This window comes from Quercus lobata, chromosome 7 (assembly GCF_001633185.2).
Source record: "Quercus lobata isolate SW786 chromosome 7, ValleyOak3.0 Primary Assembly, whole genome shotgun sequence".
Taxonomy (NCBI): domain Eukaryota; kingdom Viridiplantae; phylum Streptophyta; class Magnoliopsida; order Fagales; family Fagaceae; genus Quercus; species Quercus lobata.
The window spans coordinates 17,974,936-17,994,086 of record NC_044910.1 but is presented as its reverse complement, the minus strand read 5'-3'; the positions used below and the strand labels follow the sequence as shown (position 1 = coordinate 17,994,086).

At 36.5% G+C, this 19,151-nt stretch overlaps 1 protein-coding gene across 2 annotated transcripts; it reads right to left on the bottom strand.

The window, feature by feature from the left end:
- Positions 1-4,471: 4,471 nt before the first annotated feature.
- LOC115952988 (probable zinc metalloprotease EGY1, chloroplastic) lies at positions 4,472-18,490 on the bottom strand. 2 transcript variants are annotated; one of them, XM_031070386.1, is made up of 10 exons: positions 18,003-18,490; positions 16,915-17,379; positions 16,587-16,727; positions 15,537-15,638; positions 7,557-7,768; positions 7,278-7,328; positions 7,131-7,200; positions 5,603-5,671; positions 5,060-5,110; positions 4,472-4,958 (listed from the first exon to the last, which is right to left on the bottom strand). In XM_031070386.1, the coding sequence occupies exons 1-10, from the start codon at positions 18,312-18,314 to the stop codon at positions 4,800-4,802; spliced, it is 1,632 nt and encodes a 543-aa protein (XP_030926246.1). In that variant the 5' UTR covers positions 18,315-18,490; the 3' UTR covers positions 4,472-4,799. The 2 variants fall into 2 exon arrangements, with proteins under 2 accessions (XP_030926246.1, XP_030926245.1); XM_031070385.1 differs by having other exon boundaries at positions 16,587-16,730; positions 18,003-18,460.
- Between the last annotated feature and the right edge of the window lie 661 nt (positions 18,491-19,151).

Below are 19,151 nucleotides of genomic sequence, written 5' to 3'. Positions count from 1 at the left end.
TTTGGACAGAACCAAGGTATTACATGGTCCTCGGACTCAAACCTATGGGGAAACCAACTACTTAAAAAGCTAAGTTTTGGACAGAACTAAGGTATTGCATGGTCCTCGGACTCAAACCTATAGGGAAACCAACTACTTAAAAAGCTAAGTTTTTGACAGAACCAAGGTATTGCATGGTCCTCAGACTCAAACCTATGGGGAAACCAACTACTTAAAAAGCTAAGTTTTGGACAGAACCAAGGTATTGCATGGTCCTCAGATTCAAACCTATGGGGAAACCAACTACTTAAAAAGCTAAGTTTTGGACAAAACCAAAGTATTGCATGGTCCTCGGACTCAAACCTATGGGGAAACCAACTACTTAAAAAGCTAAGTTTTGGACAGAACTAAGGTATTGTATGGTCCTCGGACTCAAACGTATAGGGAAACCAACTACTTAAAAAGCTAAATTTTGGACAGAACCAAGGTATTGTATGGTCCTCGGACTCAAACCTATGGGGAAACCAACTACTTAAAAATACTAAGTTTTGGATAGAACCAAGGTATTGTATGGTCCACGGACTCAAACCTATGGAGAAACCAACTACTTAAAAATACTAAGTTTTGGACAGAACCAAGGTATTGTATGGTCCTTGGACTCAAACTCATGGGGGAAACCAATCACTTAAGGAGAATTCTGGATTGCTCAGACCTACGGGAAAATTATTTACTGAAAGTCGGATTAAGTCCTAGACGGAATGAAGATCCCGACCTGTCCTCAGATCCTCAGTTCTAAGGGAACTGATGCAAACAAGCGTTTAAAGTTCGGTATGGTCGTACTTCGGTCCTTGGACCGGATGTCAAAAATGGCTAAGGTTATAAAGGTTATTAGGAAGGTGGCAAAACACCCTAATACATAGCGACCCGCATGAGCAGTTCATTTTGGGTTACCCATCCTCGGATGATTACCTCTTACACGGTACCGAGCATTCAGCTGTCATCTTGGCTAGTCTTAGGTATGTAACCTTTTTCAAGTCGGCATTATTGTGCCGAATAGTTTCAATAAGCTCAGAATAATATCTTTTTCTTAACAAGGGTTTCGGCCCTAAGTATCATTCAGAATAAAAAAATAAATAGAAAATAATCATATAATAGCACACCCATTCACAGCATAACTATTGCAGAAAAGAAAGAATACATAGAATAAAATAATGTCAACTTTTATTAATATAAAGAAGTAGTACAACGTACAATGAGGGGCTTAAACAAGCCTATACAGGAAACTAATTACAAAAGCAAAAATAAAAAGATACAAGGAAACGACAAATCTTTCTAAACTCTGCTCCAGTAGCGATTATGTATGAGAGGGTGACCCCCTTTGATGGATGAGGAGAAGAAGAGGAAGAAGTAAAAGCACCAGGATGGATCCGGTGATGGGAAAGAAGAAGAAGATGAGGCGAAATGAGGTACCAGTGAAGGAAGAGAGGAAGAAGCAGGGATGCTTAATCCCTGCGTTAGCCCTGACTCCTATCACGCAGGTGCCATATTAGCTATGCTCGAAAGAGAGCGGACGGTACTGATGATGAGCAACCCCAGCTCCGTAGCACCAAAAATTTGATGCGATTAACACCTGCTTCGGATTTTGGCTGAAGGAAGAGGAAAAATATCTTGAGTCTTTGCCTACCCTGCCCTGACCGAGCCATATTAAGTTTCGGAGGGATCCGGTGCTTCTGGAGAGGATGTGATTCCTTCACCCCCGCTTTTGCCTCAAATATATCACACTCTAGAGTTTGATTATGCTGATAAGGAAAACTTTGAGTATAGTTGGAGGTTTAGGACTTTAGAAAGACTGAAGGGTCTGTGCGTAAAGGAAGTGACCTCCTGCCTTGCTTCTTATACGGAAGGCAAGACTGGTGGCATTTAATCTATACAGATTTCCAAGGAAAGCTCAGAACGAGACAATTCCCGCTCAACTCCCAATACCATTTACAACCGTTGAATGGGCGTCGCCTCGTGAAAGGAGCTTATTAAAAACGCGCCTCGTACACTGAAACGGTAGAGGCGCGACGTGAGTAAAACTAAAGGAATGTCTCATGACCGGGAGCGTTTCCCAGGCAAACTAAAAGACACCGATATTAATGAAGGAAAAAGCTGAACAAGCCATGATACAAGCCCAACATCACCAAAACCCTCCTCCTCGACCAAGAGGTCGGGCAGCAGGATTTTGAAGGGCTATTGTGGGGTCAAAGAAATTGTGACCCTGATCCATTTTACCTTAGGGCCCAAGACCCGAGCTGAGGTGAGATATAGCCGATGACATACAATAAAAGTCCAAGTAGCCTTGAGACATAGCCGAGGATGACTCTGTCCTCAGCATCCCCAAGGCCCTCCTAAAGGAAAGGGTCAGAATGGTATAGGAACAGTTTTGAGAAAAACCTAAAATATCCGCGTTGATAGAGAAAGGACCCCTGGATAATATGGCGACAAAGGACAAAGAAAAAGCTGTCATTACTGCCATTGAATACTCTGCGTCAGACAGAGCAATGCTTTTCAGCTTTTACAACCACCCCCAACCACTTTGAGTATGGGCTGATGGGACAAATATTAGTTCTGGAAAGTCGAACCTACACGTGGACGTTGGATGAGGGGTGCAGGCTAATATAAAAGGAGAAGTAAGCAATCCAGAAAAGGGGTTGGGGGAAAAAAAGGCTAAGAACCAGAGCCTCCCAGGCCGTACCGAGGAGAAAGACTTCTTGAGTGAACAAAGTTTATTTCCGTATGAACACCACGACTAACCATCGTCCGGTGACGAAGGCCTAGCTTTTCAAACCCACGCTCTACAAATTATATTGTTTGGGCCTTTAATGTACGAACTCAACATCATTTTGGGATCGTTACGAATTGAGTCCTTACAATAGTCATTATTATATTTTTTTAACTCTTTAAAAAGTCCTATAAAAATATTATTAGATAGAAAGTGTAAATTGTCCATTTAAAAAAAACTATGTTCATTAATTCTAAACTCTTTGGTTTTTGTACGCAATGACTTACTTGAATAGATATTTATAATACGGTCCCACGTTCAACTCCAAAATTAAGAAATAAAGCTCTCTTTAAAAATAAATAATTTAGGTCACATGGCGCAAAATTGAACTTCAATTATAGAATCTAGTTGGATTTTCTCTAAGTTTTACCTACACACACACACACAAGTGTATAATCCATGCATATGTACGGTACAATGGAAAAAAAAATTACAATTACACACATATATGAATTCAAATTATGCTCTCTCTCTCTCTCTCTCTTTTATTTTATTTTATTTATTTTAATTTCTTTTGAGTATACAGTATACACATAAGTTTACTCTTTCTTTTCTTTTTCTTTTTTTCTTTTTTTCTTTATTGAGTTTTTGATGATTTACTTATATTAGACCCTTTATCTTTTGCACCTCATTAACTTACCTAGAACAAAAATTAAAAAAACTTAAATAGGACACATGACACAAAATTAGTTAACAATTGGAATCCAATTTAAAACCTAATTGGATTTTCTCTTAACTTTACCTATTAATATATATATATATATATATATATATATTAATAGACAAAACTGAAACAAAATCCAATTTGATTTCAAATTGAAATTCAATTAGAGTCTAATTTTGCACTATGTGTCTCATCTAATCTAAATTTTTAATTTTTTGTATCAAGTGAGTTAATTTAGTTTAAAAATTAGATTTCAATTAGAGTTTAATTTTGCACCATATGTTCCACCTAATCTAAAATTTTTAAATTTTTGTGCAAAGTGAGTTAATTCATTGTAGAAAACGAGGAGTCCAATATAAATAAACCTAGGTAATACATATTTTTAAAACCAAAGCATAGAGAAAATTTGATTAGAATCAAAATTAAATTTAGCTTTTCATACAAACTAAATTGTTTAGATTTTTTTTTTTGAACTAGTGAGTATATTTTTTATACTGTTTCTATTTAGATATTTTCTATGTGAAAATCTTGAACGAAACAAACTGTAGTTGAGTTAAATGATTCCATGCATCTCTCTCCATTTAATTTAAGAGATACTATTGAACCAATTTATTCTTTTATTTTGTATCATATTTAGGAGAATTTCATGGATAGTGTTAGTAAATTGATATTGTAGATGTAGTGTCTCTTCAAAAAAAATATATATATAGTGTCCAATAATGATTTTTAAAATTATATGTATAACAGTAATGTAATGAGAAACTTAGCGTAATCAATATCATTAAAATTGTAAGAAAAAATCATTTTAGTTCCTTCAAATGTCTTGGTCGAACTAATGTCTTATATATTTAATAAACCAAACTAACATTAATAGCATCGTTATAATTCATCATTCCTGTGTGTAAGCACGGGTTACGTACTAGTTAATATTAACAGTAGAACACAAATATTTAAAAATTTCCTTTTGAATTTGTTGTCAACATCTGGATGTATGATTAGAGTTGCACCGATCCTTTATAAAAACAACAAAGTCCTCCAAAACAAACAACGATTCTTCCTATCAAAAAAAAAAAAAAAAACCAACGACTCTAGTTGCAATAATACGGGCTTCCTGCCAAGACGACATATTGACATTGGACATGAGTCAAACGTCCTTGGTAGCAGGCAAAAGAAAAATAGAAAAAGGTAACAAAAAGTTTATTTAAAGGGAAAAGAATAATTATAATAAAGCTGTAAACATATTGACATTGTACATGACTCACTATAGCTATGGCTTGATAATTAATTTGATTTTAGTTTTAAAAATTGGCCTTACTCTATGCGTGGTACACATCAAAATGTAGTTACAAGACCTATACCTAGCTCCTCTGCAAGCTCATCCCATACAGGAAGAAGTGTCAAACCAACAAGGAAAATACACGCTGAAACAAGTATTTTCCTCCATGTTCCAACCTCTGTCACATCATTCAAGCATGGCTTCTCTGGAGTTCTCTGAAAATATAACATCAACAGTAAATTACACTAGGGGGGGGGGGGGGATTAAGAATTTGAAAAACATACTTTTCTATTGTTTTCTTTTATTTTTCAAATACCTGACATATTAACACATATAGTCCCCAAGGAAGTGACAAAGGTCCACCAAGCTGAAATATTGAGAAAAACAGGATGTCAATATGAAATGGGAAAATTACTAGGTAATTCCAGAGTACGGTAATGTAGTACTCCCTTCTCTCACATTCATGTTAGACCCTACTATGAATTTAATTAATGAGATCTACCATGAATGTGAGATAAGAGCACTGCATCACCGTATTTTAGAAGAACCTAATAATTACTATATGAAATAAATAGATATTTTAAAGAATATATTTAATCATGAAAACATTAATGGAGATGGAGATAATCCGTAATCGTGCAAGAAGTCCCAAGGAACAGGTAATGATGCATGAACTATGATATGGTGTAAGCACATTGTAATAAAGTACTAGTGGATTAATAATGAAAGTAAATTTAAAAAAAAAAAAAAAAAATCCTTGTTACAATGAGGGACGGGGTATTTGAACTTAGGTGCTAGTTGAGCTACAAGGCTCTTGGTGATAATGACAACGAAGTTGCCGAGCAAAGATGAGCCTTACCACTCCCAATCCAAGCAATGTGTAAGTTGTCAAACCAAATCCAATTAGCGCATTTTTTCCAAAAGCCCCCTGTAAAAAACACAATCAAATTATCATTATGTGCTAATTTCGGATGAAAATAATAATAATTATCAACCAAATCACTCAAGCAAGGGAAAATAACATCAATCCTTCTACATGAAAATTTGACAACAGAAAAACATTTATCTTCTTCAACAAATGAAGCACAATAAAACCCAACTCCCACCCCCCAAAATATAAGGATAAGGTACTTTTTTATACATGGGATAGAGGTGGGAATATCAGACAGCTTCTCAGTTGTGATATAAAGTAGTTATTAGAAGCAAGTACAGGAGCCAGAGGTAACTTCTTTTGCACCATTTAAGTTGAACATAATTAGTTCAAAAACTCCATAGACACATGTATGTATAGATTGAGGCAGGATTCCATCAACTGGTAAATGTTGATTTAGGAATTTAAGAATAAATTTGGCAAAACTAGCAGGATCTATTCACAACATCGTAGCAATGACCTTTAGGTCAACTAGCACCTCTTCATGTTTTCAATGGAGACGTCCAAGCTTCAAAATCCCCCTCCCCCACTTATAATGTATCAGGAAAAAAAAAATCATCGAAGTCCAACCGCTGGGGTGAGCCCCTCTGCTCATGTAAGTACATTCTAGATTTAATTCAATCTCGTATATAGAGAAAAAATTAGGGAAAAAAAAGACACGTACACAAACACACACAGATTTGATCCAAATGAAGGGAAACTGTGCAAAGCATACAAAGGATATCTCTATAGCAGTGCAGTTCTCAAAGGACTTTATCAAATTTACTCATCTATTTGATCGGATAAATGTAAGATTTGATAGAAGGAAGCTTCAAGAATGCAAATCCCTAAGCATAGTGTTAAATCACTAATTGTCCCAAAAGCCTAAACTACTAGGATATGATAAATTTAATCATTTAATCGCACAATTCTAACACTCCCCCTCACGTTTTGGCCCAAACTCCTCTTAATAGGTGAGGCCCAATATGTGGGATTTTAAATAGGAGGTAGAGTGGAAGAGACAAGGATCAAACTTAGAACCTCTTGCTCTAATATCATGTTAAATTACCAACTGTTCTAAAAGTTTAAGTTATTGGGAAATGGTAAATTTAATCATTAAAACTCACAATTCTAACACATACAATAAATTTTCATGAACACATTTAGCAAATATTTTTTCATTCTCATATCTTAAAAGCAATTGTTTCCCATAATATGTTTACACCTGTCTGCCAATATATATAATGTATGGATGAAACTGTATTTTCTTGCACCAATTAAAAACAAACAAATAATATATTCTGTTGTGAACTCATCAGTACATCGAGAAAATTCTCCCAATCACCACTGCACAAATGTGCAACATATGATCCTACATGTGTGCAAGCTCTATACTGACTCTTAGAATAATAGCAAGCTTAAAAATGTAAATTCCCAATTAATGAATTAAAGCAGAAGAAAGTAAGTAGAAGGCCACCTGCACAGCTCTTCCACCATCAAGGCACCCCACTGGAAGCATATTAAAAGCTGATGTTGTTAAACCACACCTACAACAGTTACTTGCATGGTAAACTATCATATGTTATGATAAACAGAATAAGATATTCCAAGAATGGTATGTTACCATCCTGCAATCACAAGAGGATGAATCGAAACTGTTGCGGCATGCATTGCTCTGCACATTGATAATATCAACATGTCACTGAAAAGCTTCATGACAAAGATGAGATACAAGGGAAATGAAATGATCGAATTACCACATCAATAACAAGTGAAACATTACTTGGCATTTATCAGATCATTCCAAAGGAGCATCATAACCATTGGAAAAGCTTAATTTTTTCTTATGTTGCATATCAACAATATTTTCAGTTCAATAAGGCGATGGAAGCAGAGGACATACGCATAACCAAGCGTAGCTCTAGTGATGAGTCCAAGAAGCAAAGAACCTTGAAACAACATGCTCGGAACCTGCACTAAATCTCCTGCAGCACCTGGATTTGATGAGAGCAATAGTCCAACAGCAAACATTGAAAAAGACAGGGCAGCACCAGCAACTGGACCAGCAATTGATATGTCAACCTCTGTACTCCGATCAGGAAGAATAGATTTGAACTGCACAAAATAATAATTGATAAGCAGAAAATATCCACATAGATATAGTGTAGAAAGTTCCACCCATTGTCTTAATGAACATTTCTCATTAGGGCTGATTAGGCCTAAAGGCGATTGACACTACCAATATATAGCAATGCAAAGAAGACATAATATATAAACTAAAGATCCCCAAACAACAAAAAAAAAAAAAAAATACAAAATACAAAATCCTGGTCCATTAAAGTATAATGCAAAACTTGAAATAGAAAATAACTTTGACTAAGAAAACCAGAATCCAATTAAAAGAAAAAAAATGCTTTTCCAGTATCACAACGTCATATCTTGTATATCAAACCATATATCAGGTCAACAAGCAGAAAAATCAAATATTTCAATTGCCCACATAAGGATTTATACATCATAAAGTATGACCAGTCCAGATATTTCTGAAATATTACACACCTTCATTAATAGCTGAGAAGTATGTAATGTTTATCTCTAAAACAATGATGTTGTCCTAGCAAAGACTTGGCTAGTTAATGAAGTCTCCAAAATCCTCATATAGGGAACAAAGCTATAACTGCTAGATTATGTATGAATTTTCATATTATTTCTACAAAGGAATATTAATTTGTTTACTCAAGATAAGGGTCCTCAAGTAGCATTGCATTAATCAAATTGAAGCTCAATATGGGAAACGATGACCATTACCATCCAAAAATGAATTTAGAATAGTCCATTTTATTAATTTCACATGGAAAAAGATTGACTTTACTTTTGGAAGAATTAAGTCGAATTTCTCATGTATTTTTTCTCATAAATCTTAGATTGAGTTGAGAGAAGAGAAAGTGAAGAAGGCAGAGCATAGAAGAGACTACTTGCAGAAAAGGTTAAAATTGGATTTGAAATAAAGCACCTAGTTGCAATGATGATTTTTTTGGCACACTGTTATAGAGGGACGAGTGTACAGAACACAGTAGAAAATAGGAAATCAAAAGGAAACAAAAGTAATAACAGAACATATCCTAGGCTTCACCATCTAGAATCTGCTTGCAAACCCTAGGCATCACCATCGCATCATGTGCACCCTCTAATGTTACACTTCCTTGTGGAACCTTCTCTTCATCAAGGATAATGGAATCATCCTTTTCAACAATGGGCAATGTATCTGACACTTCAATAGGTTGAATTAAGTCTGCTACACATGGTTTAGATATTTCACCTTGTTGTTTAGGCTCCTCAGTAGGTACTTTTTGTCACACAGGTAAAGCAACCTTCATTGACACTAAGGGCTTGTGGTGAGCATCTAAAGTATCAAACCCAATTTCAGGTTTATTGAGCATTGCAAAGTAATCTTGAACTAATTTCATGAGATTCTCAAGTTTTTGTTCCACTGCAATGTATTTGTGTTCTACTTCTGTAAATTTGTGTTCTACTTCAATGGAAGATAGCACTGGAGTGAACTTAGGACTAGAATTTGAACCAAAGTTCACCTTAGGCTTAAGACCAGATTTTGAACAAAAATTCACCTTGGGCTTGGGACTAGAATTTGAACAAAAAGTCACATTAGGCTTAGGACTAGAAATTGTTCGAACATTCATCTTGTGGTGGTTTAGCCCAAGAGATGGAGGCTTCCAAGCTTTATCCCCTAATTTATTTGTACCGTGGATCAAGAGTATCCAACAATGGGAGGCCCAAAAGTTGGCAATGCTGCTATTGTGGTGGATAGATTGGAGTTACACTCTTTTATCCTTGCTATATGAATGATCCCCTCTTTCCCTTGAAAATCCGAACTGGATCTCTTTCTTCCCAGGAAGGCTTTTTCCTCACCACACTCGTATCTCTCTCTCCAAAATTTTCCAACCCCTCCTAAGTCTCCTTACCCTTATATACCCAGCCTTGAGTGGGTTAGCCATCATGAAGGGTCCCTTCCCCCAGGCAAGTGGGCCCCTCTTTGCTGTATATACCTGGATGGGTGGGGCCCACTCAATATTCCTGAAATGACTCCATTGGAACTTGCGCCAACCTTCAAATTCGTGTTCGGCAGGCGGATTTCCCCAAGGCATTATATCATGCCTTTGGCGATATCTTGTGGTGATCGGTTTAGACTATGCCCTGTTCAGGCCTTTCATCATTGTTTGGTATAGCTAATGGTCGGTTCGGGCCTTTCAGTAGTGTTTGGTATAATTCGAGTGGGTCTGACTTAAATGGGCCATGATTTTGGGCAGGCTTTGATTTGTGGGCCGTACACATCTCATCTTCAAATTGAGATACATGGCCAGGTCCAGGTCTATCCCATTGATTGAGATTGTTATCTCGTATTTGTCTCTTTTCTTGATAAGGTGGTGTTGTGCAGATAGCACCCTAGGACTCAAATCAATAACAGTAAATAAGCGGAAATTAAATAACAAGCACACACAAAGAACACAAGAATTTACGTGGTTCGGCAAACTGCCTACCTCCACAGAGACGACGGAGAAATTTCACTATAAAAGATAGGGAGATACAATAGTACACAATAACACTCTCAAAAAACCCAAATCTCAATTACACCCTAGCACTCTCTCACAGAAACAATAAGAATAGAAGCTGCCTGCCTCTCTTTTCTCTATTTTCTCTCATGCGGCTGCTGCTCACTAGGTTAATTAGAATAATCTCTATTGCCCCTTTTTAACACAAACCTAATATATATATATATATATATATATATATATATATATATATGTCATTGGTAGGCTGTTACTAGGAATTGTATTCCTAGTTGTACTTGGTCATCCTTGACCGACTTACAAAGAATGGGCTTGGGCTTCAGTGGCAATTCAAGCCACCCACGTCAACAAATCTCCACCTTGGCTCGAATTGATCAAGCTACACGAGCAAACTCCTCCATCACCTCCACCTTAGCCCTTAAGGGCTCACAAGGTACAAACACCAACCAAGTCCAAGTAACTCTTGAACTTATCTGTTGGAGACTTTGTCAACATACTAGAGGATTCCTAAGTCTTATTTTTCTGTAGTGACCCCATCTCTTCTACATCCCTGTAAGACAATGGATCTCCACTGCTAGTTATGAGAGCAAAGCTAACCATGTCTTCAAAGCCATATCTCTGTGGTGCTTTGTGAACCCGCTTCTCTCTACCTTTAACAATTGAATAAGACTCTTCTTGTTGCTGCTGTGAATCAATCTCAACATCACCCTTATCACTGGGTGAACTATTCTCGTCAAACTCCACCTCAACAGTTAATTTCTCCTGTGGACTATCATCACGTCTCTGCTTCATTCTGTTTCAACATAAAGGCTTCATCAAATATGACATCTTTGCTGGTCACATTTTCTTTGAGATTGGATCCCAAAGCCTGTAGCCTTTAACACATTTTTCAAAACCAAGAAATATGCATTTTCTTGACTTCGATTCCAATTTAGAATGCTCTCCACTCTGCACATGCACATAAGCTGGACAACCAAAGATTTTTAGACTCAAATAATCAATTGGTCTACCTGACCAAACTTTTTCTGGAATCTTGAAATCTATGGCTGAAGATGAAGATCTATTAATAATGAAGCTTGCTGTGTTAACTGTCTCTTCCCAGAACACCTTAGGCAATCCTGCATTCAATCTCATGCATTTGGCTCTTTCTGCTAAGGTTCTGTTCATTCTCTCTGCAACCCTATTTTGCAATAGAGTTCCTTTAACTGTGAAGTGACGAGTAATGCCTTCTAATTCACAAAATCTTATGAATTCTTTATCTCTATATTCTAGTCCATTATCTGTTCTAAGATATTTTATTTTCCTGCCAGTCTGATTCTCAACTTGTGCTTTCCACTTTTTAAATATGCCAAACATATCAGACTTATGCTTCATAAAATAAATCCATACCTTTCTAGAGTAGTCATCAATGAAACTGACGAAATACTGAGCATCGCTATGAGAAGAAACTGATACTGGGCCCCAAACATTTGAATGAATGTAGTCAAGAACACCCTTACTTGTATGAGAGCCTGTCTTAAAACTGACTCTGTGCTGCTTCCCATACACACAATACTTGTAGAAGTCTAGCTTGCATATTTTCACCCCTTTCAATAAATTTCTCTTGTGCAGCTCTAACATACCACGTTCACCAATATGGCCAAGTCGCACATGCCATAATTTTGTGTCATCAATGCTGGACTCCATCGGAGTGGTGATTGCAATTCTTCCTACAACTGTGTTCCCAATCAATCTGTAAAGTGTGCTTATTTTCTATTCCTTCATCACCATCAAAGCACTTTTGGTAATCTTCATGATTCCACCCTTTGATGAGTATGAATAGCCCAAATCATCCAATATTCCTAAAGAAATTAAATTCTTTCTAGGATCTGGAACATGTCTGACATTACTAAGAACTCTCACAACTCCATCAAATATCTTGATCTTCACGATACCAATTCCAATAACCGGGCATGTAGCATCATTACCCATTTGGACCATACCACCGTTGTAAGGCTTATATGTGTCAAACCAATCTTTCTTTGGAGTCATATGATATGAGCATACTGAATCTAAAACCCAAGATTCCAGTAGAACATTGTTACCTGATGAGACTGAAAGATCTGCACCAACTTCACTGTCATCTGATGTTTCTTCAACAACACTAGCTGATTCTTGGGGCTTCTTTCCATTCTTCTTCTCCTCTAAATGCTCTTTCAACTCTTTACACTGATTCTTGTAATGCCCTTTCTTGTGACAATAAAAGCACTCTACATCTTTCTTTGCACGTGATTTAGACTTTGATCTGTTCCTATTGGAGTTCCGTCCTTTTGATCTACTTCTACCCCTATTGCTCAACTCAGACTTTACAATAAGTCCATTAGCTTGAGAACCATCACTATCTTGCTTCATCTTTATGTGTGACAAGAGAGCATTAGTCACCTTCTCGAGTACTATAGTCTCTTTCCCGTACATCAACGTAGTCACTAGATGATCAAAAGAAGTAGGAAGCGATGCTAATAAGAGTAACGCTTTATCTTCATCCTCATAATTCACCCCAAAACTTGACAGTTGGGTGTTCAACATGTTAAACGTGTTGAGATGCTCCAACAGATTTGAACCTTCCTTCATATGCAAACTATACAGTTGTTTCTTCACGTACAACTTGTTCGTCAGATTCTTTCTCATATAAAGACCTTCTAGTTTTTCCCAAACCTCCTTTGCAGTCTTTGCTTCTAGGATGTTGTGAATAACCTCATCACCTAGGTTGAGACGAATAGCACTAGCTGCTTTCGCATCCATCTCTACCCATTCTACATCCTTCATCGTTTCTGGTTTCTTCTCCTTCCCAAGCAAGGCCTTGTGAACTCCTTGTTGAATTAGGAGATCCTTCATTCACTTTTGCCAAAGTGAAAAATTTCCCTTACCACAAAACTTCTCCACATCATACTTTATGCTCGACATCTTTACTGTATTCAAAGAATTGAATCCTAACCTGGCTCTAATACCACTTGTTGTGCAGATAGCATCCTAGGACTCAAATCAATAACAGTAAATAAGCGGAAATTAAATAACAAGCACACACAAAGAACACAAGAATTTACGTGGTTCGGCAAACTGCCTACCTCCACGGAGACGACAGAAAAATTTCACTATAAAAAATAGGAAGATATAATAGTGCACAATAACACTCTCAGAAAACCCAAATCCCAATTACATCCTAGCACTCTCTCACAGAAACAATAAGAATAGAAGCTGGCTGCCTCTCTTTTCTCTATTTTCTCTCATGCGGCTGCTGTTCACTAGGTTAATTAGAATAATCTCTATTGCCCCTTTTTAACACAAACCTAATATATATATTTATATATATATATATATATATTTATGTCATTGGTAGGCTGTTACTAGGAATTGTATTCCTAGTTGTACTCAGTCATCCTTGACCGACTTACAAGAATGGGCTTGGGCTTCAGTGGCAATTCAAGCCACCCACGTCAGCAGGTGGGGAACATATTTCTCTCTTATTTTCTCATAGGATGGAGGAAACATATCTCTCTCTCCTCTGTTCATAGGATGGGGGAATCTATCTCTCAATGAGTATTTCCTTCATTTCTTTCCAATTAGTTATGGGAGGCTTACCCTTTCTAATGCGAAGGTCTTCAACATCTTGCCAATAATCTCTAGCTCTACTTATCAATTTCATCTTGGCAAACCTAGCCCTTGTCACGTATGACAAACCTATTTGTTCAAAAACTTATCTATCTCATATAACCACTCAGTGAAAATCCATGGGTCTTGACGACCATCAAAACTAGGTGCTTCTAATATAACCATGATTAATAATAAGTCTCAACAAAGAATGATAAAAAGAACCTGTACTGATGACATGGGGGTTGTTATCCAATGTGCGAGTCTGGGCTGGACTGATCTGGACTGGTGGGATTAGATGTTTGCTGGATGCAGGCTGTGACCAACAATAAAACCATGTGGGCTACCAAAAAAAAAGAGCCCAAGTAGTCAGAATGGGCTGAACGTCCCTGTTGCTGGTCTCGTTCCTTTTTTTAAAATGACTAGAAAGCCAAATACAAGTCACGTGTGGAATATTATCCACAACACACAAGAAAGCTTCAATCCCAGTAAATCAATAGCAGATGTGTGATGGTGGTGCTGGGCAAGATGGACAGTTCTAGCAGTTGGCGAAACAACGGCTTCAGCGGTGCAGATCTGACTCCTCCTGGCAGTTGTGTGGAGGGCAGCAAGGTGGCAGTGGGTTGTCTAAGGATGGACAGATTTTTTTTTGGTTTTGGCATCACCACCAAACAAAGAGAACAAAGGAGGAGACATTCTCAACTAATAATAATATTCTTATTCAAATTCAACTATCTTTCACGATTACATGAGTGCCAGTTAAATAGGTTTTAGGGATTATACTAATATGGAAAACACCTAATTAAATCCCTAAAAATAACATTAATAATCAGATTCAAAATTTAAATTCAAAAACAAAATTAATTGCAAATTAAAACATAAAATCTTGGTTCCCTGCATCAACGAGGCAGTTGGATAAGTCCAACTCCATGCAAAAATGGCAAGAGCACTCAGTATAAGCAAAAGAGGGATCTGTAGGACTGAATATCTAAATACATTTAGACTTACCTCTTTCAAGGAGTTAAGGCCTTCTTTTTTTATCTTACAATAAATACATTTGAATAAGGTATGGGGAAAACAACATTTAACTTCTAAACCAGGAACAGATCAACTTGTAATAAGACTGAAATAATGTTCTGAAGCATTTGTCTCAACCATGTTACTCAATGCTTCCTTCTAAATGTGTTTGTGGGGATGTGGGAATTGGTCTCTATGTTAAACAACCTTCCAATGCTGGGTATGTCTAAGGAGATATAGGAATTCATATTGACCAGAGGAATAACCATTCAATGCCCAGTCACTTTGCTGGGACATAGAGCCATCCATTCAAATATGATACTGGCATTACTCAAATCTGAAGAAAAGGAAGAAACTGAACAAGCTTGCTTTTCTTTTTATTTATTTATTTTTATGAGATAGTGGGGGAGGGGAGGGGAGGTAGGATTTGAACCACAAACATAGGGCACCACAAAGGATTCCATTACCACTGGACTATCAATTGAACCCCAGCTTACATTTCATTTGAGTAACACAGCTTAGCACCCAACCATAAAAATTATATTGCACCAGTCTTATAAGAGGAAATTTTATAACCCCTACAAAGAAGTTTCTGCCACTTAATGATTTCAGGAAAGGAATTATAACATACAGAAATGATTAAATATACTCACCTGAGTAATTGCACCAAAGCTGCCAAGGGTAATGTTGGGAATAAAATAAGGTATGCTTAGCTTTACTTTCTTTGGGAAAGCAGCCAGAAAGTGCCCAACTTCCTGCATGTAAATAGCCCTATCACTAGAAATATATCAAAAGATAACATTTATTTAGAAGACTGTTTAATGACATTTAGTAATATCAATATCAGTTGAGGAAAAATATAAATCAAGAAATAGGTCAAAAGAAGTTAAGGAACCAATAAACAAAAGGTTAAGAGGTAGCAAAGATGTATTATGTCATCTCTTTAGCAATTAATCAACTCAAGTAAAATGGCTTTTAGATGGATCTTTCACATTGAATGGGTGAATAATTTCCCAGTGTCTGTTGTTTGCGAAGGTTGTGGTTTTGGCTTGGGATCTAGGGAATTTTAGTACTCCAAGACAATGTACACAACTCATACTTGGATAGCTTTAACCAAATCTAAAATCATATTGTTCCAATAGGAGGAAGGGATTGTCTTTGCAAGACAGGAAATTTTAGTACTTCAAGACAATGTACATAAGCTGTACTTGGATAGCTTTAACAAAATCTAAAATCACATTATTCCAATAGGAGGAATGGATTGACTTTGCAAGATACCTTAATAAGATTAGGATTATCAACCTGCATAGTTGGGTTGAGCCAAACAACAAATATTATCAAGTGGTATTCTTTTTATTTTTCAAAATTGGTAAGTTTTTAACCTAAGAATTGGACCTACCCCGGGCAAAAATGATCAAATGGTTAATATCTTCAAATGCGAAGAGCAGCTAAGTAATAGATTTTAGTGAGTATTTAATACAAATTAACTCACAAAATGGCAGTGGCTATATATAGGATAGTTTGTGGTAGATAATTTTTAAGCTCCAGAATTCTATATTCAAAAAATAGAAATAGAAACAAAAAAGTAGATTATGATCTGCATGTAAATGTAGTACAATGTATTATAACACCAATAGAAACTTTTCCCATTGAAATGCATTTATACAACCAAAGTAGACGGGCAGCAAGAGATGATTGTTTACGTGAAATAGTAGAACTCCCAAGACACCATATGCCAGGGGCAAAGCAGACTCCACAAAAGGAAATAGCAGTTCCATATCTGGTGGTTCAATGGCATTTGGATCTGTGAAGTATTTCACTACCTCTGGTGGAAGTCGATTGATCTGCTTCATTAAAAAAAAAGAAAAAAGCAAAACAAAAAACATGTAATAATGAATGGTAAATTCCCAAAATGACAAACAAATCGATGGTTGATGAACCATTATGATGTCCTAAAACATATAAGAAAAGGATTGTGTACTAACATATACAGATAAATACTATGATGTGAACTTGTGTTTTCATTTATACCTGAGATGCAATTCCTAACTCCACAGAGGAACCAATGGTTAGAAGGAATAACAAGAGAGCAATCACATACTGCCAAAGTGTCGTTGGCCCTGGTTCTGAAACCTCCTTTCGCAGCAAACCAAAGCTAACACGTGGACCACCACGTGGGTCTGGTCCTTCTGAATTGGGTTCCTCAACCATAAAAAGGTTGTACTTATTTCCAGTGACCTCAACCAACTGACCCTGAAGTTTGGCAAACACCTCTTCTCTCTTTCCCCTTAAATTCCCAAGGAAAAGAATGCCCTCACCAAGGTCTCCAAATGGCTCTTCTTTAGTAACCCAGAACGTAGAAAAGCCAAAAAGCTTATCCTTAATCAACTTTACATCAGCAGGATCGACCTTCTCGGGCCCAAGGAGTTCCATCAGTTTAAAAGAATCAACTTGGAAACTGTTGTATGCCGGTCCAACCGGTGATATAGTTGGAGGCTGAAACATGGACATATACTTGAATCAGCACAGTCCTATCTTATATATTAGACATACATTCATAGGTGTGATTTTGTGCCTTTTAAATTTTTATTTATCACTACCCATCACATTATATGATATATATACATACAGATTCACACAGAACAAGTGAGCACGCACACCATATGAATCTCAGGTCAATACAATACCTTGTAAGACATTGATACCAACAAGCTTCGAGTTCGAGTAGTTGAGGCTCAACTGAAACTAACGGCCTCTAAAAGGCCTTAATATAAGTAGTTTCCGAAAAAGCATTGAAGTTGACAGTGGTAATGATCAACATTGATACCAACAGTAGAATTGAGGTATTGAAAGACTATCAATCGCAAGTGAAAGCCATGCCACCACTCGACTCACTAATCTAAATGAGTTTTTCAAAGCTTAAGATTTATTTTCAAAATAATAGTTAAATGATTAAATTCACTCTTTACTATTAAAAAAATAAAAACTTGTTCTATCTAAGTAAAACTGTATTACTAATAATGTTCCAACAACTTCAAATACTAGTAGTCCTTCATCTACTAGTCCAACTAAAATTTAAAGAAAGAAATTCAAAACAATGCTCCAACAATAAATAATACCCTTGAAGAAGGCGGCGTCTTTTTGTCGCCGGCCGGTGGTTCTTCAGGCGGTGCAGCGGTGGTTGCCGGGGAAGTCGAAGGTTCAGCACTACTCTCTTCTTCATCGCCATTACTGTCATTGTGAACGCCGCTAAAACACTTAAACCTATAAAAATTGAAATAATCCACTCTCGTAGTCCTCTTCCGCTTCGACTTGAAGCTAAATGAACACGATGTTTGTCTGACTCTGCACAACAAACATGAATTCCTCCTCGTCCTATTCCATACGGGGGCCGAAAAACTAAAACTACAGCTCGTAGTCAGAGTTCCCATTTATTAAAACAACAATCAAACAAAAAATTGAAGGAGAGCCTGTTGTTTTTTACTTTTAGTTTCAGTTATGCATTTGGATTTGGGAATTCAAATGGATGAAGAAAACGAACTTGAGGCCTTGGTGTAAGAGTAAGACTTTAGTTCAATATCTACTTTCTAAATAAAATAATATCTTCTTCTTTTTCCCCTTTTTTTTTTTTTTTTTTTCTTTTTTTTAATACTTTAATCTTTTTGTATTTTTCTTTTTCTTTTTTCTTTTTTTTGGAAAAATTCCTCAAATCTCTTGTGCTTTGGTCTGATGATAGATTTATTATCAGGAACGGATGCTATGGATTAAAATTATCTCTAAAAAAATAACTACATTAGTTCTCTCTCTCTCTCTCTCTCTCTCTCTCATGGTTCTGCCAAGGCCATTGGGTTGAGGTGGTTGGTGGTTTTTTTATTGCTGGGTTGAGGTTTTTTTTTTTTTTCCCTTGTAATCTGACCATGTTAAAATGGTTTGACACCATTTTGTGCTTATGTGGATAGATTAGTCATGTGTAATAATTTAAAGACCTGTTTGGATGGAAGGGAGGGGAAGGGAATAGAGTAAAGTTAGCTGAAAATAGGCTAATTTTGTGCCAAATTTACACTACTCTCCTCTACTCTCCTCTCTTCCCCTCAATCCAAACAGACCATAAAGATTTTACTAATATATGCCCTAAGGGCATATATTACTAATATATGCTCTTAGGGCATATGTTAGTAATCTATTTTAGGAAAATTTTTATCGGAAATTGAAAATGCAGTCTAAAAAGTTTGACAACTTTTTCAATTTTTGATATTTTTTAAAAAAAA